We start from the raw sequence: 26,675 nt of genomic DNA, 5'->3' as shown, positions 1-26,675 counted from the left end.
ATTACCAATCTAAAATACCACGCCAATCCACGGACATAATAATGCGTGATCAACTGACCGATTATATTTAGTTTTGATATATATATTGCGCTCATGTGAATTTGTTATCGTCGTTAGAAAGATCTGGTATAATATTCCAGAAAGTATATTCAATTTGGTACAATGAAAATATATCTAAAGTATATTAGTAGATGAAAAATACATATTCAACGATTCGAAATCCCCGCGGTACGGCTTCTGAGTCAGTCATCGAGATTACGCCACTCGTCGAAAGATCCAACTTTTTCAATGGATATGTCATGGTTTTTCTGTTGAATAAAATTTTTAATCCATGACCGATATACATATTTATTGGTTGTTTTATTTATTTAATTGTGATAAATTAAATCTGCGATTGCGTCGATAAAATAAGGACACCACTGCCCCAAAATGCCACGGTAATCCGCGGACATAAAAATGTGTGGCAAAGTGCCCGATTACATTTTGTTTTGATTCGTATTCCTGCAAATCACATCAATATGAGCTGTCCTTGCAATATTTACGGCCTAAATAACGTCACATTGATGAAAACAATCGAGATTTAAACAAAATGCAATCGCAAACGCCTTAGCGACTTTATTTTCAGCGATCGAGGGCCGGGGAAACATCCACATGCATAATAACTAACAAAAAATTAAATGCTTTTAAATTTACATAAATTCATTCGCAATTATCCATTTTGTAAACTGTATTTTTTAACCTGGTGGTTGTTCAAATGTATTGGTAATGAATTTTGGAAACGTTAGGAGAGCTAAGAAGTCTGTAATTGTTGCTTAGTAAATAAACAGTAAAGTAAATAATTTTTGCAGTAAATAATTTTTGCATTGCTCAATAGTGATGAAGTAAACAATTGATTGAAATTTCACGTGTCTTATGTAAACGAAAATACATTTATGCATAGGTATATTGCGTGTTTAGTTTTATCTAAAAAATAGTTTGACTTTACCAGGTATTGCAAACTGAGCGGAAAAACGAGAATGTATGATGACCACTATTTGGTTCTATACATACGACAGTGAATGGCGGAAGTTGTACTCCGATGCGTTTTATGCCTAAACAATCCGAGCAATGACGCCATGAGACCAACACTCTTACAGCGCTATTGTAATATATAGCAACCTGCCCATCACAAAAGCATTTTTTCAGAGCAAAAAGGGGGGCGCGAACTTTGTGAAATATTTCAAAGGGGGGCGCGGCTCAAAAAGTTTAAGAACCACTGCCCTAGTGGTATATTTCGGAAGAAAATTGAAATAGTACCCAGAAACACGGTACATTGGGACTAATTTTTGATCACTGAGACTAAACTAAAACTCCCCAGAAAACATCACCATACCGGAAAATCTGTATGAGGTTAAAAAGAGCAGCTTTTAAAATCTTCATTGTTACGTCAAAATAGGCGTCTTGTTGATTAGTCAATGTTTCGCAAATAAAAAAATAAGAAAGCCGATGATCGGAGAAACGTCCATTCATTCGGGCAGGACTTGACCTAAGTCACGCACGAGTTGAACTGTGATGTCATGACATATCTCAGTCAAAATGTTGGGGAGCATTGCTCATTTGATTTAGCTTCACGTTGTTTGGTGCGTTTTTATATTTCTTTGGTTCAGTGTTTCTGCATTATGGTTCATTCGGCTGGTTCATTATGTTGAGGCAGATGTTCTCAATTTGATTGTAACTGGTGAAACGGACAAGAGTTTTATCCTATTCCAATTAATATAGTAACAGAGCCTTACGGACAGACCTGCAGACGGAGGGACCACAAGCTGACAAGAAATGTTAGCCAACTTTCATAGTTCAGTGGTTTGAGTCGCTGATTAAACCCCTGAACTTTCTCAATCTTCAGATCTTAGAACAATTCCAAGAATTTGCCATTATACGGTAAGAAGAATACCGTACAGCCAGACTGGATTCCATGGCAGATGCACGCCCGAGGGCGCTAGCGCTCCACAAAAATGCACGCGAGCGAATTCAATTTTGCACGCCGAAAATTTGCAATTGTTCACCAATGTAAATCGGTTTAAATAGTTTTTAAATCAATAATCTAGTAATATAAAGATGCCAAAAAATTATAACTTTACAATTGTCGACTAATACTTGCTTGCAAGATTTAGCCTGATCGAAAAATGCGAAGCAAAAATCACCATATCGTGTTGAATGATAGGAATCCCGTGAGAAAAATCGCCTCCTCACCGACGCTGGCCAGTTATGGCTCTGATTCAGCGTATTTTTAATACAATAACTTTACACGGATGTACTGAACAGTACCGGTATCTAAAGTCGCACAAACACTCTCAAAATTAGTGACAAAATATAGAAATGATGTTTTGGGGGTCAAAGGTCAAACGTCCATTTTTGCTATGATCCAACTTATTTTTACGCGGATGTATTGAGAGGTATCTTAGTTCGAAATCAGTTTAGCGGGCGCAGTTGTTTTGCACGCCATGAGCTATAATTGCACGCCAGAAATTCTTATTTGCACGCGGGAATTTCTGATTGCACGCCCGATTTCTCGTTCGAAAAGGCCATGAAATCCAGACTGGCGCCGTACAGGAATATTTACTGTCTGTATTGGTTCATGCTTGGCCATATCATCATGTCTGCATGTTGTCATAGATCTGTAGATAGTGTCATGTCTTTCTGAGTGTCTGTAGACAAGATTTCACCACACAGCGATATGCCACAGTAGGCTACCATAGTTTAAATTGTTGGACATAAACCATTTTTCGGATGATTTACTATTTTCTTATCTCTTTACCATAGCCTACATCTTATCTCTTTACCATACAGCTATACTAATACAGTAATAGCCGGAATAGCTAGCAAATTCTGAGATTTGGATATTGTGAAATTTATTCATGCCTTTAAACTGAAGACAGTGGACTATGGAGTCGGAATTGCGTCCGCTTCCACAACCTTTAAAACCAGAACTTGGATATAATTCACTTGCAAATTACCACATTGAAAGAAAAATTGGTCGAGGTCAATTCAGTGAAGTGTACAGAGCGATATGTCTACTGGATAACAAACCGACTGCACTAAAGAAAGTGAAGGTATAGTATTATTTCCATATTCCAGTATTCAGATATTGGTCTTAAAATGTCATGAATGATGAATAAAAAGTTGGTGAAATATGTTGGAGTCATCAAGGAAACTACCAAAAAATGTCGAAGGGTGAAAGAAACCAAGGCAGCAGCAAGGCCAATAAAAAAATCTGAAAGAAGTGACTGGAAGCCTCTAGCGCCCATCAACAGCCGAAGCCTAAAAAAATTACATACAAACATAGCGGTTGAAGCTTTAGACTTTACGAACCTGGTATTGTCTGATTGTTGGTTACACATATCTGGTTCAAATCCCACACTCGTCACCTAACTTACCTAGGGTGGTATAAATTGGGTAGCTAAACCGGAAAGATTATGCTCCTTCCAAGAAAACAGTAGCTCCAGACTCGATACATATCAGTGGGATGGGTATTTGTACACGGAATTCTTGGAATGAAAGGTATAACCTTCATATAAAAAAAAAAAATTTCTGGAATTTTTTTCAACATTGTTATTCGGGAATATAATCACAGTAAAGTATGTCTTGCAAAATATCTCTACTGAGAAATATTTCATCATCCAACCATTTCATTGATAACAATATCCTGTATGTCAGTATGTGGTTTTTGAACATGCTGCAAGTATAATAAATACTGTTGATAATATCAACAGATCAATATTATGAAGTTTTTATTTGTAATTTTAATTGTATTCGTGTTGATTTATGGATCTACAACTGAGTTTCACGTTTTAAAACCTGACATGATAATTTAGAAAAAAAACTAATTCTGATTGCTAATGTTAATATTATTGGACTCATTAATATCTTTAAAATGACTTGGATTTGGGTTCATGTATTTAAGGTAAACTTTGGATTCAATTTAAATTGTTTGGTTAGGTACACTATACAAAAATAGTATTGTGCCTGTGAAAACATTGAAATACCCAAAATTTCCAACCTTTTTATATTTTATTTGATGTTCTTGTTTGCTTCATTAAACTGGTAAATTTGAACTGTTCATTCATGTATCATGAAAACGAAGCAAAAGTATATAACACCATCCATCCGCTTCCCATCTGTATTTACATTCATCAATAATACATTGTCTGTTGAGAATTGGTTTTGATTATAACATGAATCAAATCCTTTGTCCTTTATCATAATGCTTTAAATAGATTTATAACAGCTATTTCCAGATTCTATTTTATTTATTAACTTTGTGATAAAGCTGTTATATAGAAAAACATGATTTAATTGCACTCCTTGCATGTTAACACCTTTACTGCATAAATGGCCTTTTTAATCGAAAGAATATAAAATTTTGTTCTGAACATTTACTTTGTTTTATTTGAATTTTCTTTTTATCTTCCTAGATATTTGACATGATGGATGCGAAAGCAAGACAGGATTGTATAAAAGAAATAGATTTATTAAAGGTTTGTATGCTTCTATTATTAATATTTGCAATTCACAGAATTAACTATGGCAACATCTTTAATCTTAACTAAATTGTCATATTCACCAGAGTGATGCTCAAAAGCTAAGTCAAAGAATCTAATATTGGGAGACCCTTCAATCCATGTTCATGTTTTTTATCCAATACAATTTTATCCACGCTTATCTGCAAACGATGACAACTTTTGACTCATAAATTTTCAACTTGAATTCACTTATCAGTTGTTGTCCTTCATATAATAATCCATTGAGTAATAGTTTTCATATACAAATTGTTGGGTGTACTTCCTTGGCCCATGCTGCAATTATCCTTGCTTCAGCACAGGTAGTAATTTATATGGCAAATGGTTTCCAAGATGGATTATAAATATTTTATTACAATTATTGTATAAGCACTATATTCAGTATGCCATTCTTCTGAATAAGCTGAGGCCTGAGGGTTATCATTTAAAGAGGGAAATTTTGTTTTGTGGAAGAAAATTCGAGACCAAATGCCTTCAACTAAATCTGTCATACTTTACTCCTTTTCTTTTTATTACACTATTGGATATGTATTCAAATTGAAAAGCACCGTTTATTATTGAAAACTATATTACTGACCTTTAAGATTTTATAATTTTGCAAACAATTATGGGTATCAAAAATGCTCAATACTCCGGAGTCCGGAAGCAGTATGTTTCTGAAGTAGGGTAGTACTTATACAAAAATTACTGAAATAATGAAACTATTCAGTTATAGTTATTTATTAATTAATAAAAATATCGACACTATCTTTGTTTGACTTGATTCTGCTATGTCATTCTAATTTTGCCATTTCATGTTTATTAAATCTGTATCAATAAAATGTTTTCAGCAATTAAATCATCAGAATGTTATAAGATATCTCGCATCTTTTATTGAAGATAATGAACTCAACATTGTCTTAGAACTTGCAGATGCAGGAGATCTCAGTCGAATGATAAAGGTAAGATTTGGAACACTTATTATTTCCATGCCAATAAAATTCTGGTAAAAAAAATAAAATTTGTGAAAGTGTGACACACAGAAGTCTTTTTATAAACATTTTTCGGCGCTCCAGAAGTGGGTGTACCAATATGGAGGTAACTAACTTTGTTTGCCTACTTTTTATAAAAGTAAACTAGTCGAATCATGGAAAATAGTCATAAGTTTTGACCTTTAACGTGAACGCAGCATAGAAAAATATTATTGTTATATATATATATGTCATGTCATTTTCTGACTTCAAAATGTTTCAAGCTATGATTATATCTAGTCTCGTTCGTCTGAATGTCAATATATTTGTCATATTGATGAACATTTATCTTGATGAGCTTGGCTGAAGATTGAAAATATAATGTCTATTGTTATTGGTCATACTTGACGAAATTGGTTATTGGACTCAAAGTGGTTGATGTTCTCTATGTTGTGGAAAATCGCTTTTCTGTTAACAGTCAACACTATCTTTTACTTCGAATTTGTTCACTACTATAATTCTTAATTGTAAGGATATACAATGACAGTAGGAAAAAACTTAACTTGGAAAAATTTTATTTTCAGCATTTCAAAAAACAAAGAAGGTTGATTCCAGAAAGAACAATTTGGAAATATTTTGTACAACTTGCGTCATCCGTTGAACACATGCACTCGAGGAGGTTTGAAGCATCATTAACTTTATTGTACTGGTGGTAGTGATGCTTTGTTAATTTAGTTAAAAGAATTTCGAAGTATATTATACTAGAAAAATTCTTTTAGGAATTTTGACATTCAAAATTTCTTTGTTTTTCATTATTCAAGCAATGAATATATCTAGTCTCGTTCGTCTGACTAATAAAAGATGTTTAAAGATGTCTTCTATTCAATGATGAACATTATCGAATGAGCTTGAATCTTTCGTTGCAGTAAATTTACTAGCAATCCAAATTTGTTGCCTGTTGTTTTTGCCCTCAACAACCGATTTATCTATGCTAAAATTAAATTTCCAGTTATCATAGTAGGCAAATTGTTTTGAGAAGTTTTGTTTTTCTTATTACTTTAGTGATTCGCTGTTTGGTTGTGAATTCATAATTTTGTTGCATTGTATGTTAATTCGGAATTTTTATTAACATAAATATGCGTACTTGAAAGAAATATTCCTGTTCAAACTGAACTGTATATTTCATTATATGTTGTTTTGTATAAAAAGTTAGACATTTAAAAAATGATAAGAGATTCGAAATTCATTAAGAATGAATAGTGTAATAAAAATTGTAGGCCTATAATTTACATTTCCTATATAAAATTTCAGAGTTATGCATCGTGACATAAAACCTGCCAATGTCTTCATTACTGCACAAGGTATTGTCAAACTCGGGGATCTTGGTCTTGGTCGGTATTTTTCATCAAAAACAAGTTTTGCGCAGAGTCTAGGTAGAAATTTATTTATTGTGGCTTTTCTCCTTAGTAACCTTATGTACCTCCTTTTCCTATTACATCACAATAACCGGAGTTTTGTGGTTTTTCTCTTTATGCTTTTTCTGATAACTTGGATTCATCTTTCTTTTGTCAACGAAGTTGTCTATTTTTTAAGTATAGATCATACTTGGTCTGTTATCCATGTGAGGGTTTCATATATGGACCAAATTTAACTATGTGTAATCTGAGATTTGTGTTTTGAGAAAGTTATGAAATACCTGAAGTATAGTGAGACTCAAACCATGAAATACAATGTGTACTCGTTATTATGTCAATATTTGTGAACATATTTTGTCTACCTGTGGGATTGCCCAGCAAATTCAGTTTTTTGTGCAAAGATTATGATATTAGAAAAAAAGGTTTTAATGGATGAAATTAATCTCTTGTGTTAAATATGTCCTTTTTCATCAAAATTTTGATTTGGATTCTATTTTATGAAGTATATTATGCTATTTATAACAAAATCTGTATGGATTGACCTGTATTTTCGTTCCTGTCTTATTATGACATTGTTAGGCTTTAACCAATGTGTACTCAGATGAAATTTACTGGTTAGGTCTCTCACACCCTTCCTAATTGAACTTTATTTAATTAATAAAATATTTATCAAGAATTATATCATTGGTGTTTTAAATAAGCCAAAAATCTGGTATTAATCAAGCAATGATTATATCTAGTCTCGTTCGTCTGAGTTTTAAGACATCTTTGTGTCTGCATACATTGATGAACATTTTAGTTAAAAAATGAGCTTGAACTAGTCATGATTGTGTAGTCAATTTCTAAGTGAAATTGTGGTTTTTGCTTCACTGGGAGTAAATTCAGGATTTCTATCAAAAACAGTTTGAAACTTACTTTGAAATTCATTCACCTAAATATTTATACATTCTCTATTTAGTGGGAACGCCGTATTATATGTCGCCTGAAAGAATTCACGAAAACGGCTACAATTTTAAATCCGATATCTGGTCGCTAGGATGTCTATTGTATGAGATGGCAGCACTTCAATCACCTTTTTATGGAGATAAAATGAATCTCTATGCTCTTTGCAAGAAAATTGAAAGCTGTGAATATCCCCCTTTGCCTTCAGATATTTATTCGGAACCGGTATGGTATTTTTTTATTACAATATCAAATTGAGTAAAGTATTCAATTTTAAAGTTCATTTTCCATTGTACGACTGTTTTATATCCAAGGATGATTCTCCTCTGATTATGAGTGAGTGCATGACCTTGCTCACTCAAATAAATAATAATGACGCTGTAGGTATATGAATACTAGTTTATGAGTATTTTAAAATTCAGTGCTTGAAATGAAATAATCTGGTGGTAAACTGGGAAAACTTGGTATGTTGTAAGAAATATTGAATGGATAAACAATAAAATACGCCCGATTTATATTATACTTTATATGTCTCTAAATAAAATGCCACACTCAATATAATATTTACTTTTTGAGGAAAATCTGTATTCGTCATCAGGCGATTTTGCTTATAGGCTTGGTTAAGGTTTTCATATTGGGTCTGTGATAAATCAGAAAGACACTATTCCCTCGACCTTAGTGTCTTCTAACATGTAAGTGCCTGTTATGTTCTTAGCAGCACATGTGGAAAAATATTTTAGATATTCGAAAATGTCACTTGTGGTATGAAAGAAAACTTTTGGCAATGTATTTACTATTCTACATTGTGGTCAATGGTCACCATTGCTTTTATACCACAGATTTTCTAAAATAAATGGAGACTAGTAATCTAGTCGAATCATGGAAAATAGTCATAATTTGGCTTTTCACTGGGAACGCTTTAGCATAGCAAAATATTATTATATATATATATGCCATGTCATTTTCTGACTTCAAAATGTTTCAAGCTATGATTATATCTAGTCTCGTTCGTCTGAATGACAATATATTTGTCATATTGATGAACATTTATCTTGATGAGCTTGGCTGAAGATTGAAAATACAATGTCCATCTTTATTGCCCATATTTGATGAAATTGTTTTCGGACTGAAAGTGATTGATGTCGTCTTTACTTTAAATTTGTTTTTTAAACATTTTCTGAGACCTACGCTACAGAGCTCGATGCTTGACCCAAAATTTTGCTGTTCGATTTTGATTCATGGGAGCACTTTTGTATGGCTTATGGGAACATTTTATATGACATTCATCCTTTGTGGCCCTATATTTGAGGTATGCTTCTTGTATAGTTACTGACAAACATAAATACAATTTTACATTTCAATACAATACAAATTTCCTTTTCAGCTCCGAAGCCTTGTATCAATGTGTATCAATCCTGATCCAGATAAGCGTCCAGGTATCGAGCATGTCCACCAAGTAGCTAGAACTATGTATGAGGCAACGAAAGCGCCACCACCTCAGCAATGATGATTTTTTCCGATCCTGCTTGGGCTTTGCCAAAAAGTATCTTTCTATTTTCTGCAAAGCTTTTGCACTGAAGAGATTCTAAATCATTTGCCTATCTTTACTGTACTGTATGACCTTATTGTCTTGTATTAGAACTAAGTATATGCAACTATCGTCTGTACTCTTGCACCAAAAAAGTACAGACTTGTGCTATTGTGATTTGTGAATAGTGCTATGAATGTAAGATGTGCAAGCTGAACCCTACCTGGAAGATAAATGTCTATATTTAATGGAGACTATGCTGTCAGCAAATTATTTCCTACCTTAATAGAATTTGAATCTGATTATCAAAATTCCGAGTCAAATCTTTCCGAATCTGCATTTGATTGTAAGTTTTCAATTATAAAAGTGAATTTTATCATGTTGTAGTTTGTGTGCTTGCAATTTGTCATTGTAGAACCCAAAATAGATAGTCAAAGTACACTAAATTTTTGAAAATGTTGCAAAGCACTGATAAAGGCATACATCTAAACATTGTGGCGCGAATGATACATCTTTACCAAATATATAGTATTCACTGTAAAACATAAAATTGTGTGTAACTTCATTGATGATTTCTTTAGTTTATATTGTTACCAAGGTCATGCACTCTAGACCTAATTAATGTTGTATGTTTATGTATATTTTATCTTACATGTAGTTGGTATAAACTAGGGTAGCTATTCAAACTTTTTCCACCTTTTTTAATTACTTACTAGTGATTAGGGCTGGGCATTTTCGAATACCTTGTGATTTCAGAATCGAATCTCGAATACTTGAAAATATATAATTGTAAGCGACTTTATTATAGTAATCTCTCAACAAATGAATTACTGAAGACATAGAATGATTCACTTAGATAGATTACTGAGCGTTTACACAGAATAACAAACACGTTTTACCAATAACTCACTACAGAAAATAGTCATATGTTAGAATTCCGTTGAAAAATATGACTCGAATGAAAAAAAAATTGGGGAATTCACCTCGACCATTAGCGGAAAGATAAAAATAAGATGGCGGCGATTCGAAATTTAGCTCTGAACCGATTCGAATAATTTACTATTCGATTCGAATATTCGATTCGAAATGCCCAGCCCTACTAGTGATATTCCATTAAATTGGATCAATCTGACTTGTTGTTGTTCAAAAGAAGATGTTTCCTAATGATATTTGATAGTAGAAATTCCTTTTGGCGCTCCAGAAGTGTGTGGTGTGTGTACTAATAGGGAAGTAACTAATTTTGTTTGCCTACTTTACATTAAGTTGTGTAAAGGGACTGAAGTCTATGGCACAAGGGTATATTCACTTGGCTTACACAGACAGTCCCCGAATTCGTAATAGAACTAAAATAGGGAAAATCAGAATAATATTATGGCCTAACCCTAACCTGGTACACACACTATTTCCCTTTTTGTGCATTTTCCAGTTTTGTCATCTGCTGTATCAATTTGATGGAGGAGAAATTTGGCACGTATAGCGATTTTGTTCAAACCAATTAAATGCCTGATTGGTTTGACATTGCAATAAGAATATGTTCACAGTGTCTTGATGTTTAAAATTATTCATTGTCTATGGTTGAAGTCTGAATAAAAATTTAAAAGGCATGTTCTGAGAATCGAAATAGTCGAACATAAAATTCTCCAGAAATTGCTATTATAATAAACATCCATATTAATTTTTCTTAATTAGGGTGTAAAGCCATAAAAGTTTGAATTGCACAAAAAAAATTTTGTGAACTCAAACAAATAATAGATACCATAATGGTACAAGTAAAGGTAACGAGATTATGTACACCACCTAGTTCAGCTCTTGTCAAATTTAGATTCATATAATATTTTGGTCACGTTTTACAATTGATTTTACATTACCGTATTGTTACTAGACTTTGACTTGTATTATCACTTCATATTTACACTGACTTCTGTACGATAAATACAGTATTTCATATAGAATGTTTTAGATTTACTTGCGGATTTTTTAAATATTCTTCTTTAGCATTGTGCTTATTGAAATCGTGCCTCCTGTAATTTATTTCTGTTACTTTGTCTAGTGTAGTAGTTTTATTAGTTAATAAAATATTGTGGATTGAAATGCTTTATTGAATGTGCCTAATAAGAAAACTTAAGTTAGTATCACACCATGGGCAATTATGTCCCGTTGTTTGCCACCGCGCAACTTCATATTTCTAATGGATTATTTTAATTCATCATTTATGTTTCTCATTGTCCCGGATATTTAACGAAACGAGAATCCACCAGTGACGTTATGGTCTAGCCCTCCTGTTTACCGCACTGCAAGAGGTGTACAGCATACGGAGATCTAGTCCATGGATGTTTTCCCGAACTTTCTGAGCCCAAGAAATTTCTTTCCATACTTTACCATCACAAAATTTTTGATGCGTATTTTAAGAGTGGCTTCCAGTTGTGTCTACAAACTGGTTGTCATGTTCCAAACCGTCATTTTGATTCGAAATCACCTCTCATTTTAATCACCTGTCATTTTAAGAGTGGCTTCCAGTTGTGTCTACAAACTGGTTGTCATGTTCCAAACCGTCATTTTGATTCGAAATCACCTGTCATTTTAAAGGTACCGGTAAAAAAGTTTAGTCCAATCTATGCTAGGGTTGCCATACCGTCCGGAATTTAGGGTTAAATTTTGCCTCCGGCGACGAGGAGTTCAACAATCCCCTCGCACATAATTATCCCCAACGGGATGCCAACCCACGCAGGGTAATCAGAGATTCGGTTACGAGCGTGTTCCTCACGCTTAGCGCGATGCGCCACACCGTCGGGCCAAATACTTAATTAAATTCAAAGTTGGGAAGACAAAATGATCAATAAATTATTTGATCATAGTTGAATTTCTTAAACACAGCCAAAAACTGACAAATAGCATTTAAAACCGCGAAAACGAGAGAATGCTTACAACCATACCTGAAAATCTGTACCAGTGACAAAAGTGTCTGAGCGGCTGCTAAAATTTCTGTTCTTGCGTCACTTTTTGCTGATAAGTCAAAGCTACGAAAGTCGATGCTTTGGGGAAACATCACTGAACTAGAAGAATTATATATGGCTCCGAGGAAAACGTTTATTCAGGTCATGATAGTGGCTCGTGACAGGGTTGGGGAACATTAGTTAGGAACATTAATGAAAATTATTGGATATGGTAGAACGTGTTTTCATTTTGTTACTAATTTTCGAGCCAGATTATATTGAATGGGGACGCGCTTTACGGATATTTTGACATGTAGAACGCGTTTTCATTCTATTACTAATTTTCGGTACTCCTGAAGTATGCGCACCAAAATGTCGCATAACCTGAACCCTAACCTGGTACACAACCTGAGTTCAGGTTGTGCGCCATCTTGGTGCGCATACAGGAGGTCCAAATAATGAAATCAGAAGGCGGCGCGAAAAGTACTCAAATCGGGACAATCGAGTGTACTTAGTCGAGGTACGGTGTATAGAAGAAAAGTTAATAACAATAAATTCTATGTTTCTAGAATCTAGTCTAAACAAATGAAAGTTTTTGTCCTCATTAAGCAAATTTATCACCATTTGAATACTTATTTCAATTTATTTGCAATTGAACAACACTAAAATAACACGAGAAGAGAGGCGAGATCCATAGCGAGCCAATTCTTCCTCTTTGACTTCAGTAGGCAGTGACGGTCCAACTGAATAGAGTAAAAAACGTTCTCGTCCTCAGCATCCAAACAATTATTTGCTGAAGTCGTTTGAATTTTTTTATCCGCTTCGAGCCTTTAACTTTCTTTATCAGCCTCCAATTAGGAAGTAGTATTTTCATGGGGACCGCTAACCAAGAGTTCGAGAGAATCTCTACCTTCGGTTTTGAAGGCTATTGCAATTGCTTTGGCTACATCAGAGTGTTCTAAGCCAGCCATTTCCATCCCATTCACTTGGTGTATAACTTGACCAATTGTGAGCCTTCCACACATATGAGCGCAACCACCAGACTGAAACAATTTGAAGTATATGGTGTAAAGATAATGCATTAAAAATAGTGGTACTCCCGTAGTGTGTGTATACCGCAAACAAACATAATTAAATATCGTGCAGAATGCGAATGAAATAACCCTATTATATATATATATATATATGAGAGCATGAAGACACAGATCTGGTCGCATTCATAAATCACAAATGGAACCTCACATAAGTCAGGTTTATATCAAATAAAAACCTATTTTACCTATTTATGGAAACTCACTTGTACACTTGATATCCTAGGCAACGGTTGTCTCGTATTTGCGCCTCCTTCGATGGAAAGTCCTAATGTCGGAGCAATTTTGAAAATTATGATTTTCTGCTTTTCTACGTCTTTCAAATATTCCCTAGGATCAATTATATCTTCATAGTCAATTCCACCGTCGTCGTACTCGTCACTCTCAATTGAATTAGCGTATTGAAATGGTTCGTGCGCGTTGATTTGGTCAACGTTTTTATTGTTATTGTGCTGAATACAGAATATTAATTTAGAAGATTAGGTCGCTAGGACGAACAGCATGCATGTAACTGTATTAATTAGGGAGACTAAGGATGAATTGCACAAGTTCCGGACTACTTACAGAATGCTCGAATTGCGCCTTGCTTCGTGTTAAAGCATTGGTTAAGGCTTAGATTAGATGTATATACACGTATATAAATCGGACTGTATAGTTATTTTTTCCGCTCAATTCGTGCAGAATAATCAGACTATATGTTTAGAAGTATTATATGACTATGTTCAAGTATTTACTACTTACTGTTGTGTTACGAAATGCTGAACTTCCTGGTAAATTAGGAGATGATTTTATGCTGAAACAAAATGGAAAACATGTTCATAAAATTTATTTTCCATCAACGGAGAAATTAAAGACCTGGGGTTAGACAAGTGGCTATACTATTGTGATTGTCCATCACTTGACTGATAAATGGCATATATTTTACCCACACGGTAAATCAACAAGACCTAATAACCGTAATTTCCAAAATCTGTAAATGCGTGCGGCTATGCTAACAGAGTATGAAATATATATATATATATATGCTATACTATTTGACCACCGCCTGTTGTCATACCTGGGTTCTGAAGGCAGATCCAAATATCCAGGCTTATCATTCGATCCTATTGACCGATGAACATCAACCTTTACAGGATATCTATTTGTTGGAGGTGATAGTGAATGCTACAATATATATAGAAGCGGTATTAGTTGAACTGTATGTAATACAAACAAGAAAAAGGGAAGCCCATGATGCTCACGAAAGTTTATCGCGTACAAAAACTGCTGTCGCCACCCTGCAACAGGTATGATACGACAATAATGAAAATATATTACACGATCAATTTCAAAATGAAAGGATCAATTTCAAAATGAAACGTCGCACATCTACCACGACAGTGAGAAGTTTATTTTGTGATCATGTTAATTGTTTGGAAATGTTCCATCTTTCAAACAAATGCTAATTAAGTTTTACCTCTCGTAAGAATGACATAGGTGGCGGCGGCAAATGATCATCGGGAAAATCCGATTCAGAATCTGCGTTCTCGATAATATGAACATTGTTGCTTATTCTATGCACCGACATTGACGTTGAGGTCGTAGCGATGGCGGCTGCGGTTGTGGACTGAGGCTTATTGTTTGAATTCATTGAACTCGACAAGTTTTTGATGCAAGGTTTTGTAAACTTGGTAGACGCTTGACCAGTTGACTTTGGCGTTTGTGTTTCTAACGCCTGGGAGAATGGGCTGGATGGTCGAGCGGAATGCGTGTCTTTGATTTGAGAGGTTGGTGCCCGTGAAGAATTTCTCGCGTTCCATTCGTTCTTCATTGGGTTCAAACGACTTATAGTACTGCTGGGAGTTCGACTAGTTGAGTTTTGAATCGGCCCAGTATGACCAAATGTGGTAAAGCTTGGTTTCCTTTCAACTTCTGCTGTTTTTTCTCTACTTGTCATTATATTACCTAAAATCTCACTCTCGGGTTTTGAGGCATTTGAGTTCTGTTTGGAGATAAATGTTTTTGGGTAACTTTTCTTGATTGTACTGTATATCGGGTTATGATCCGAACCTTTAAAACTGGAGTGTCTTGCAACCTCAGATTTCGCAGACGGCTCCATATATTTTTCGCGTGGTGATTGATTTTGTGCGTCCACTCCCGGAGGGGCGGTTCGTTTTGGTTTTACTGGAGGTACGAGTTTCATTGGTGATGGCAGCAATGCAGAATTGTTTTTGAATATAGGCGAAATCTTTTTCTTTGATCGGCTTGGCACGTCTGCTATCGATGCCCCAATAATTCTCGGAGTGGAATAAATATTTTCTTTCTGCTCTAGAGAGCTATTTGGAGTTGAGAAAGATTGCGGTGGTGATATGTAGCTGTTGTTCAACTCATTGGAGCTCAGTGATTCGATGTAACTTTGCCTAGGACCGCTTTCAATAGTTCTTGTCGGTGGGACCGAACGCGATCGGGGCTTCGCAACGACGGCATCAGAATTTCTAAACAATTTTCTTCGATGTGGTGCTTCTTCGCTGTTATTCTATATCAAAAATTAGTCCATTAGGGTAGTTTTTCATCATTATTTGAATGTTCAATACATAAACTAAAAAACAAAAAAAAAGCATATTGCCACCAGAAAACGAAGCTACAACCAATACCCTTAAATATTTATGTCTTTAAATTTCAGGCTTTTCCACAAAAGCTCCATTAAAAGCAAACTTTGAATTTGAAATGACAGCAGGATAATATACTTCGTTTTGACTCCTATGGAACAGATAAGAATAAAAAAAACGTATTGGTCATATAGAGAATTCATAGTATATTTCTTGTTTACTTACTACAAAGTCATCTTTGCCGTCCATATGCTGTTTTCTCAATTCATCAACTTCTCGCCTCAAGATTAATACGTCAAACCTATCAACGTCACGATTGAATAAACATCTTCTTATTGCACCCATGAGCGAAAACTGAATAGAGAGCATTCATCAAAGCATTTCTGAGATTTATATCTTACGAATTCGAATGGTTTTTCTATCAAGAGAGAACTAAATTAGCTTAAAACCGTACAGGCGGAAGTAGAGGTAAATAAATAAAAGAGAATTACTTTTTCATATGTATCCAGTAATTGTCCAAGCGATAAAACAAGCGCATCTACCGAAACATGTCCAAGAATGTATTCATTCACGTAATATCTCAACGAACTTAATTCTCGTTCGTCCAATATACCGGGATCTTCGACGTCCTCCATGATTCGAGAGAGAGCGCGTTCTAGAGATGAAAGTGAGAGAGACGTTGAACTTTGTGCGTGACGTAATGTCACTTGGTCGGATCCAGTAAGTCCTCGCTGGAATACACCCTAAAATACAGAAAATATTGAATTACATCCGGTCTAACGATAATTAGTCGATATTTAAATTAGTAACCCATAGGAAAGGGACCAATTTTTATTACTTTAATGATGTCATCTAAATATAGTTGATAACCCTAAGGAAGGGATTAATACCTTTGTGTATATTTTACTCAATATTTGCAAGAAGACAGTGCTTATCATTCGCATTTTGAACTTTTTGTTGGTGCGATTCGCATAGGCAAGTTCGTATCAGGTTGTCAGGTTACCTTATTGAAAAACTCGTTCACAGGTCACTCATATGTATGATACGTGAGAATAAATGATATCACTATCGAGTATTTATTGCTAAAAGATGCTTTTTCTAATGGAAGTAACATTCGGGGATTTCAGTTTCGTATCATGATATCATGCTTTGTAGATCTACTTGATCCTGATATTTCGTAATAAAAATGGAGAACTATTACCCTATACACGAACTCTCACAACCATTGTACTATATCTAAGGTTGAGCACACATAAATTACGACATTTGCCTGTAAGCAACACTTATGTATAAAACAAAGAAATATTAGCCAGAACCAGACACATTACCAATGCACTTCCTGGCATCCGATGTAAACTTCCACCTTTACTTAATCTTAAGCTATGATATGATATTTTCTCATCAGACATCCACTTTGTTTCTTCTTGTGATATATGACACTGATATAATAAGTACATAAATACATTACAAAACATAACATTATAAACATAAAACTTGCACATGCATCTTACGATAGGTTTAAAAGTGAAATTACCGTTTTTATATAATGGTAATGGAATGAAATTTGAAATAGGATTAATATTTTGAAGCAAAAAATTTTCCGTTTCCAAAAGGGTCCGGTACAGAGAATTGGGGCTATTTTCTTTTTAGGAATACCTAATGTTTTTTAAGAGCTACAATAAGATCAGGCGACATGCAACATTTAACATAAACTTAAATTGAAGAGACACGAAAGACAAGCATTCGTTTGGGTCACAACTTATTTCAGAGCATTTTAATGATTGATGTCGGACATAACGTCTTACTTGTGGAATTCTTCCGACGTGCCTTAGCATCATTATCAGCATTCTGCTTGATCTGATGACATGCACCGCATCAGCATGGCTTATAGATTTGAAACTGACGTTGTTAACTTCAAGAATTTGGTCTCCAGGCTGTTACAAATATATACATAAATAAATAAATGTTAACATATATAAACACAGGAAACAGAAATACACATACACAAAATAGGACTGGGGAATATTGTTGAAAAGTGAAACAAACAACAAGATGGCAATGCTGCTATACATGCCCGTGAAGGTCATGTGACAAATATGGCCACTGCAATGTCAGCAAAATTCCAAATGATGGAAAAATGGCACCGAATGTCATATGGCAAAGCGTGCGTGAAATATATTTGAAGTTCTCTACGTCTCAGTGGAGGAAACTTCGAAAAAAAGAATAATTTTATCCTAAAATTTGAAATCGATTGATCGATTGGTTGCGGAGAACGGAGATTTGTTCATAGCGACAAGCTCTAAAATACCGACAAACAGCAACAAAAATTTAGCCAAATAATTCACATGTCAAGTTGGTATCCAATACTATGAAAAAACAAGAGGAGGCATAAAAAACGAAATCAGAAAGATGAGAGAGCAATGGGCAAATCGCAAAAATATTTTTTTTTCTAACGACAACAAATTCCAAAATGATCCATTCGTGCTAATAATTAGCAAAACAAACAGGCAAGATGTGGTTGAAGGAGACCCTGAAGTAAAAATATACAATGAGAATGGGCTACAATATGAGTAAAATGTATTTGCATATACTGTATATATATATATATATTCCGACCTTAAGACCCGCATGTTCGGACGCTGATCCACGATCCACCCCAGTAATATAGATTCCAAGTCCGTAATCGCTTCCGCCTCTGACCATTAAACCTAATCTTTGTCCCGGTTCAACTGTTAAATTCACCTGTTAAATACACATTACACGTCTGGTATGATATAAGGATAAAAACACAAACGTTTTGCCTATTCATCATATTAACGTCACAAATTACAGACACCACAAATCATAGTGAATTCAATATGGGGGCAATATTTATCATAATAAAAATAGCTTTTGGTTTAGCGCACTGTTTGTTAGAGCATGAATAAATACTTTTGAACACTGCATTATTGTCCTTAAAATTCTGCGATGAACAGCAGAACTATAGGAGTTAAAGAAGAGTTATTACTGTTTCGTAATTTATCTGATATGTATCTTAATGTCAACAATTACGAATCGAAAAATCTGACATCGAGGTATTGAAACTGGAAATAGGTTTAAGAGCAGGTTATTCAGATACTTCCTACCCTTCTCTCATCTGTGAGCATTAGTCTCAAATCACTCCTAAGCATTCTATTTGCCGGTCCATGACCTCGGCGAACATCTGGTGGTGGGGAGGTTGGCCTTCCGTAAGCATCGGTCCATGAAAAATTATGTGACGTCACAATAGTTTCTGGTACTTGTCCAACAGAACGTACGTATAGGACTAGTTTACCGGCAGTATGTGCAAGTATCTGCAATGCAGAGTAAATAGTTAATATACAAGCAATTGCAATAGTGACCTAATGTCTGAGTTCACCCAATCGTTGAATTCATTAGTGAATGCCAGTAAGATCTATAATTTCACACCGAAAAATCCGAAAGTTTGTATCACCCTTTGTTGGGGTCTCGTGTAGTTTCGTACCTCAAATACTTCTAGTGGGCGTAGCATACTGAATTTTGCACATGTCAATTCTAACCCCCAACTGACTAGCTCCCCCGATGTCAGCTTTAGGAATGGTGGTAAGATATTGGTGCATTCTTGTTAGAACGAAATTAAAAAAAATGGCCCGATTCCAAATGATAACCATTCAGCTGAAGCAATGATTTAATTACTGGCCTGGCATAACGTGGCGACTCTTGAAAAGCACCGCTTGTATTGAGGGTTGGATGACTAGAATTAAAGACAATATACCAACGAGAACAACACGCGCTGTATTTAGCTAAAAATGTCATTCAATACATTTGAAGAAGAGTCGAGTACACTTCAAATAGACAAGCGAGTTAGGAAATTCGAATCATCGACAGAAACGCTTAAATAAAAATTGTAACCATAACATTCTATATTATTTCATAATATTATCAATATCATTAATATGTTGAAACGCTGGAGTTTGGTGTCAAGTCCATTATGTCATCCATAAACTTTGTAATTTAGTATGAGCAGCAACCCTCATTACATTAGTTTAGTTTATATAGGACTGGTTTTCAACCGGGTTTCCCGAAACTATTACAGTATAGTAAAATTACAGATTTCATAATTGGTTCTTGAATACATTCAGTTAGGTAAAGAAATCTGAGAGTACTTGGCCGCAATCTCTTTTTTATTAATAATTTTTGTAATACTAATAAAATTGGAATGGTTATTATTACCACTATGAGCCAGCAAATTTATCCAGCCCTGGCCGCAAAACAATATATGACGTATCAGATACCCCACCTGCGCTGCTCTTGCGTGTGTGACATCACTAAGAAATGGCGTGTTGTTTACTCGTAGAATCTGATCACCAAGTAATAAACCACATTCATCGGCAGGTGATCCCATTTCGATATGGGAAACATAAATTCCTGAACAGAGTAGAATAAGGCTCAACTGTTAGAAACGTTTTGATAATGTCCATCGGTAACAAAGATACGATTCCACCACTCTCAATATAAAGATTTTGATTTTGCATAAATAAGGAAGGTTGTGACAAATTGAGGTAGATTGAGTACACAATTTATCGCAGTTTTTATTGCGACCAAGGCTACTATTGTTTTTCGCCGTTTCACTACACTTGGCAAAGAATACATTTTCTACTTTGCAGTTGTGTTGCTAGCCTGCCTACCTTATGTTTGTATACGCAATGAATTATTAATTCTTCAATGAACACCAAGAATGCTTATCGGTATACCTTCATTTTGTGCCATCGTGTAGATATGCAAAGCGTATATATATAGCACAAAAGATATAATATATATATTATATAGTGAAAATTTATCGCGCTTAAAGTTTTCATGTTTATACCGACTGAATAATCAAAATTTTGGGCTGATGTTAGAAAATTTACTCCGAACTTGGCCTACAGACACGGTTACTCGCAAATCAAGCAGACCTTCTTTTCGAATCGTGCTATATACAAATGTATTACCAAGGTTATGCTCAGCTCCTCCGCGAATACTGAATCCCATTGTTTCATCGGGACTTCTTTTTGTCATGAAAATGACTTTGACATCGTCATATGCATCACGGGGCCAATAAGGCGAAAGTTTTCCCCTGCAATTAGGATTCGTACAAACATTATAAACTATTTATAATAATTATATGTATATATTACCACGAAAGTGCGGTTGTATCGGAAAATAAAGGTGATATTGTTCAAATGAACAAAATCATAACTATTTGCATTTTGATTATTGTTAAGTATGTTAAATTCTTGATATTTATATATATATACATGTTTTTCGAAGATTCTGCAATGATCGGAAACGGTTGTAGAATTTCGTTACCATACTGTCAATGGTCGCGAGATAAAGTCACTATACGGTATAATAGTTTTTATCTTGAAAGATGAAAAGGCAACTTGCATAAGTATGGAGATAAATATATCTCTTGAAAAGTGTACAACACAACCTGTCAAAATTGCATGATAGTTTTAAATCCCGACGATTTCAAGGTTGGCATTACTAACAATCATGAAATATCGAGGAGAATGCCAATCGCCACAAATTTGAACATTTGAAGTACCACCAAGCAGAACCTAAATTATATGCAAGTAGATGCTACCTTGTTCGAGGAACAGTTAAAGATTGCTTGTTTGTCATTGTGGCTCTTGATTCGGGACCATCCATCGCTGTTGTGAGAGAATGTCGCCTTCTTGGCGCTGATCCATTTAATTTTTCCATACTTCGACTTCTTTGTTGCAGTGCTGCCTTTACTTTTCTTCTAACCGCAGATCCAAACGAACGATTTTTACTTTTTGCTGGTTTACCGTTGTCCAGAGTATGACTATAGTATGAGAAAATATTTTGTCTTTGCATACATTGTGGAAGTTTTGAGGCGCCGTGTATTGACAAAAATTTCAGCAGAGCTATGACAAGTTTTCTCTGTCTACATCGTTACATCAAAATTTCAAAAATATATGAATTTTGAGACTGAATTCTAGCAAATTTTTTCAGAATCTTTTTTTATATTATTTGGTACTTTGAGAATGTACGACTATTATTGCCGCTTCGCGAAACTGTGATCGCGAAACTGATACATTTCGAATGCTGACAGCCTAAAATTTATGCCATTAATAGTTAACCGATATGTTGCAAAAGGGAAATAATTCTGTGTTTACGTACCCATCTATAACAGCGTAATGAGAGTCATTTCTATCTTCATTGTTATGCGTTGTAGCGTTTGATCTAAATCATGAAATAAGAAATAAAATATCTCGAAAACAAAATAGGATCTAATTCAAATTTTATTAGTTACCCAATCCCGGAATCGTCTGTCGTCACAACATTGTCGCCATTGGTTGCTTGACTTTGAGATGTATAACGATCAAACTGAGCACGATCCGCTTTTGGTAGTACCTGATTTTGAGTTATACAGTATATATATATATATATGTCTTAAGCAGTTGTCTGCTAAAAAAGCGAGGTCGTGTAAATCTTCACCTTTGTTGTTCCAATGGCGGATGTATCGAAATTTGTCTAATTTTAGAGTCAGTTTTATTCGCATATACAAATCCTCACGGGCTTCGTTAATTCAGATTAGGTTCAACCATTAGCATGGGAATATACGCATCTGTTAATAAGGTATTTGACTTTCAAATTTAACGAGAAATTGGGCAAACAGAATCCTAAAACGCCTAGGGATACTAGATCTGCAAAGGGCGAGATCTTGGATTTAAATAGTTTGATTACTTCAATTCATTCAATATCGACCATAAAAAATTAACTGAAAAGCATTTAAATGAAATATTTTACTACCAGATCGAAATAACAACCTTCAAATTCAAAAGAATTATCTAACTATATATGCTTATTCAATACCTGCTTCAATATTGGAAGTAATTTTCTTTTTGCTGAAGTATCTAACACATTTTCCAACGATGTTACTAAATGATAGACATTTCTACTTCGGTGATAATAAGCCAGGATATCAGTCAACTTATCGCGATCGGCTTCGTTCAACAATACTCTCATGGCGCCCTTGAAATTGTTAGAATACATTTGTTAGGTACATTTTTAAGCCCAAGTTTTAAGGATAGAAAACGAAGTTCGTATTCAGTGAATTTATTGAAAAGGTGAATTCTTCAGCTTCTACACACCTTGAAACACAAATAGAAATAAAACCACAATTATTTTGTTCATTTCGCAAACGCCACATACACGAGATTCAATATTTGTAAACTTGTATCATGCGCTAGTCTACTCTGATGAATATTAAAGGCACACTTCTGGACTGTGATCGTTTGTGCAAACATGTACGCAACCGGTCAAGTTTACCGTGGAATGTTAAATAACTGCATTGTATACAACAAATTACAATAAAGTTGATAATTTTCGTAAGAACATGAAATATTTGATGCGTCTCTTTGTAGCAAATGCATAAAATCACCCATACCACTTCAGAAAAACGTTCATAAGCTTGCGTTGTGATCCACGTAGATTACAATAAGGTAGAAAATTTGTAAATATATAATTCGCTTTGAACGAACTATATTCGATTAAAATAAAATTCTCACTGCTACATAGTCAAACCAACTCGATGGATCTCCACCCATAATCCCAAACACGTATAGAAGAGCAACAGTTAAGCTGAATGCTTCATAAAAGTTATTTTTACAACCATCATTACATCATTTAATAAACTAATGTTGCTAAAAAATGTGTTTACCTGAAAACTGGTAACGTTATCGCTGACTGATCTTTGGCTACTCCCACTGCTACTTTGAATGGTTGTATCGCTGTAACTCATGATCTTCAAGTTATCTTGTTTTTTTGGTCTCCTTCGTTTTATAATTGATGCCATTCGCCACGATATATCACACACGAACACACTACTCTATGTGGGATACACTTCACAAGTGCGTTTCGCGACCTCTCGAATGTTTGTTATTCCCAAGTCCGAGAGACTCTTGAAAACTAAAAAGCTTGCGCTTATTGGCCCTATACACAACCTTACTCAAAATTCAACTTCATTCATTATTCAATGACATTTGTAGGGAACACGATAAACAATCAGCAAGGCTCGTAGCCTATCCGAGTCCTGTGTTGTGTTAAACCTAGTGGTGTGTGTAAATTTTTTCGTAAATGTCGTGGTCATATGGTGGATTGGGATTCAAACTCAATTTAGCAGATGTTTCTCTCATTTATCTTACTTAACGGAATATTCAAACATACATTTTGTTTTGCAATTTCCTTGACAAAGTTACTTTTGTTTAAAGCGGTATATACATATTAAAAAGCAGAATCTTACGTTACAGTTCAAAGAGTGAAAGAATGTTACGTGAATATGTTATACATGTTTAATTTGATTTGATTTACTTGTTTTGGATTTTATTTTTATGCAATAAGAAAAGAGTAAAATAAAGATAACACTTTTTAAACAGAACTGGGTATAGAATTGGCGTGGCTTCTACAACAAGTTACAAATATATCTGTCGTATACACTATACAGCATTCATAGCATATATATATATGAGAATATAACATATTATTGTTATAAGATTGACGGTCATCGAAATTTCATCTCAGTATACTATACCGCATCCTGTTTCTTTGTACCGCTACTAGCTTATCCACCAACAATATTTTTTCTTTGACTTTGCATGATAGCGATTTTTATTTGCATTTTCCCTTTTTCAATTTTTTTCATTACATGAGGCTTAGAAATTATTTTAAATTGTATTGATTTACGAATTGTCGAATCCAAATGGGAGAAATGAGGTCTTCAATTTTCAGATGTGACCAATACCAACGCCGGTCAGCGGAAGGCGTAAGCTAATTGATAGAATCTTCAAAGTGAAAAATATCTAGAACAGCAGTAGAACACTGTGAAGCATGCACCAGTCGATATTTTGACAGTCGTTATTTTATTATACAATAAATTTTGCGTTGAAGCTCTTAGATGAAACAAGATTATTGGTCATGCATAATTTCCCACATTCATCTGCTAGGTGGTACAATTGCACACATTGTCATATGCCAGACAGAAGATGAAAGAGCGCATTTGGATGACCATTGTACTTCTACAAAACATCCTGCTTTATGAAAAGTCTTCATTTCATGAAAATTAAGAATACACTTCGTACCTGGTACATGTATGAGGAATTAACAATATGAAAGAATTCCACTATTATAAAAGCTTGGAATGCACACAGAATTTGTGAATTCCATTGTTTGTGAAGAGAAATTCTTTATTCTTTTATTTTAAAGAATATAATGCAATAAGTATCGAGATTTTAAACCAATTGGCTGCACACCAGAATGTATATATTAAAAATTCTTTGTTTACACATGTTTGGTTTTCATAAACTTTAGCTTGGCGTATAAATGTATTATTAAAAATAAATTCATTCCCCCGTAAAAACAACAGCGGTTTTTGGAAGAAATCTAAATTTACAAAATAATTTTAATTGGCTGTCACACGTTTAAAATAAAATTATTCAACTATTAAAACTAAACTGAGATCTTTTTAAAATATTTTTTTCTAAAAATCATTGTGCTAAATAAAGTTTTATATGAATTCAACTTGGTGAATTCAAATTTCTTGGTGGATTTTGTGGAGATGTAATTGAAGTACATGTTAAAATATATTTATATTTTGTTACTAACAATAATGAATTTTCTGTGGGCTAAAAATAGTGTTTTTTAGAATATTGTGACTCTCCGAATAACATGTTGCATAACAATTTGTGCTTAGTTTTATTATATCGGTAAAAAACTGCAACGTATTATTCCAAAAATTGGTCTTTTGTTAACAAAGTGTAAGAGGAGGCGAAAAAATGTATGCAATCAATCGAGGCAAATGTTACGTGAATATGTTATACATGTGTAATTTGATTTGATTTACTTGTTTTGGATTTTATTTTTATGCAATAAGAAAAGAGTAAAATAAAGATAACACTTTTTAAACAGAACTGGGTATAGAATTGGCGTGGCTCCTACAACAAGTTACAAATATATCTGTCGCTGTCGCTTTACTTAATAAAAAGCGGAATCCTATGTTAAAGTTAAGAGAGTAAAAGAATGTTACGTGAATATGTTGTATATACATGTGTAATTTGATTTGCTTGTCTTGGATTTTCTTTATTATGCAACAAGAAAATTAAAAAAATATAACACTTTTTGATCAGACCTTGGTACGGAATGACCAAGCCGTCTGCAGTTGGCATCACTATTTTTCACTAGTACAACTTGATCAACGAATTTCACTTAATTTTTGAGGTGATTGGCACTTGCATCCACTCTGGAACGTGATTCAGACTGAAAGGCATACGGTGATAGGGATACAAGCAATCGTTTTCAACCACTTCAAGACACTTTCACTTTTCCCCATTGTTATTTCAGATTTCTGGTTTTTTATATTAAGTCTATAGTCTATTTTGAGCCCCCCCCCCCAGTCAAAAAAATAAAAAATCTGCAGCCTCCTTTGGTTCAATGCACAATCGCAATGGATAATGAAACAAGACGTTCTACGAAATGAACAGAACGAATTTAGAAGAGAAGATAGTACGCTATAAATAATATGAATATGAGTACTTGAAAAGTAAAATAGAGTTTTTTATATCTAAAAACTGAACCCGGAAGCACATTAAATTGCCTAAGAAACGTTCAACGA

The 26,675-nt window shown here is 34.4% G+C and overlaps 2 protein-coding genes across 4 annotated transcripts; one reads left to right on the top strand and one right to left on the bottom strand.

Annotated features, from left to right (window-relative positions):
• Window positions 1-1,478: 1,478 nt before the first annotated feature.
• Window positions 1,479-11,128, top strand: LOC120344369 (serine/threonine-protein kinase Nek7-like). 3 transcript variants are annotated; one of them, XM_039413562.2, is made up of 9 exons: window positions 1,479-1,619; window positions 1,759-1,917; window positions 2,912-3,089; window positions 4,452-4,514; window positions 5,387-5,497; window positions 6,091-6,185; window positions 6,818-6,939; window positions 7,880-8,088; window positions 9,248-11,128. In XM_039413562.2, exons 3-9 carry the CDS (start codon window positions 2,922-2,924, stop codon window positions 9,368-9,370), a joined length of 891 nt encoding a protein of 296 aa, XP_039269496.1. In that variant the 5' UTR covers window positions 1,479-1,619; window positions 1,759-1,917; window positions 2,912-2,921; the 3' UTR covers window positions 9,371-11,128. The 3 variants fall into 3 exon arrangements, with proteins under 3 accessions (XP_039269496.1, XP_039269497.1, XP_039269495.1); XM_039413563.2 differs by lacking the exon at window positions 1,759-1,917 and having other exon boundaries at window positions 1,599-1,619; XM_039413561.2 differs by lacking the exons at window positions 1,479-1,619; window positions 1,759-1,917 and having other exon boundaries at window positions 2,789-3,089.
• Window positions 11,129-12,936: 1,808 nt separating this feature from the next.
• LOC120344764 (whirlin-like) lies at window positions 12,937-23,953 on the bottom strand. The gene is made up of 18 exons (XM_039414076.2): window positions 23,730-23,953; window positions 22,883-23,041; window positions 22,320-22,420; window positions 22,187-22,249; window positions 21,627-21,848; window positions 20,992-21,116; window positions 20,301-20,428; window positions 19,129-19,335; window positions 18,620-18,745; window positions 17,809-17,937; window positions 17,332-17,442; window positions 16,495-16,746; window positions 16,229-16,357; window positions 14,872-15,930; window positions 14,473-14,579; window positions 14,157-14,208; window positions 13,622-13,867; window positions 12,937-13,367 (listed from the first exon to the last, which is right to left on the bottom strand). The coding sequence occupies exons 1-18, from the start codon at window positions 23,862-23,864 to the stop codon at window positions 13,179-13,181; spliced, it is 3,540 nt and encodes a 1,179-aa protein (XP_039270010.2). The 5' UTR covers window positions 23,865-23,953; the 3' UTR covers window positions 12,937-13,178.
• Window positions 23,954-26,675: the final 2,722 nt, after the last annotated feature.

This window comes from Styela clava, chromosome 5 (genome assembly GCF_964204865.1).
Source record: "Styela clava chromosome 5, kaStyClav1.hap1.2, whole genome shotgun sequence".
Taxonomy (NCBI): Eukaryota; Metazoa; Chordata; class Ascidiacea; order Stolidobranchia; family Styelidae; genus Styela; species Styela clava.
Note: the sequence above shows the minus strand (reverse complement) of the source record. Positions and strands in the feature narration are given on the sequence as shown.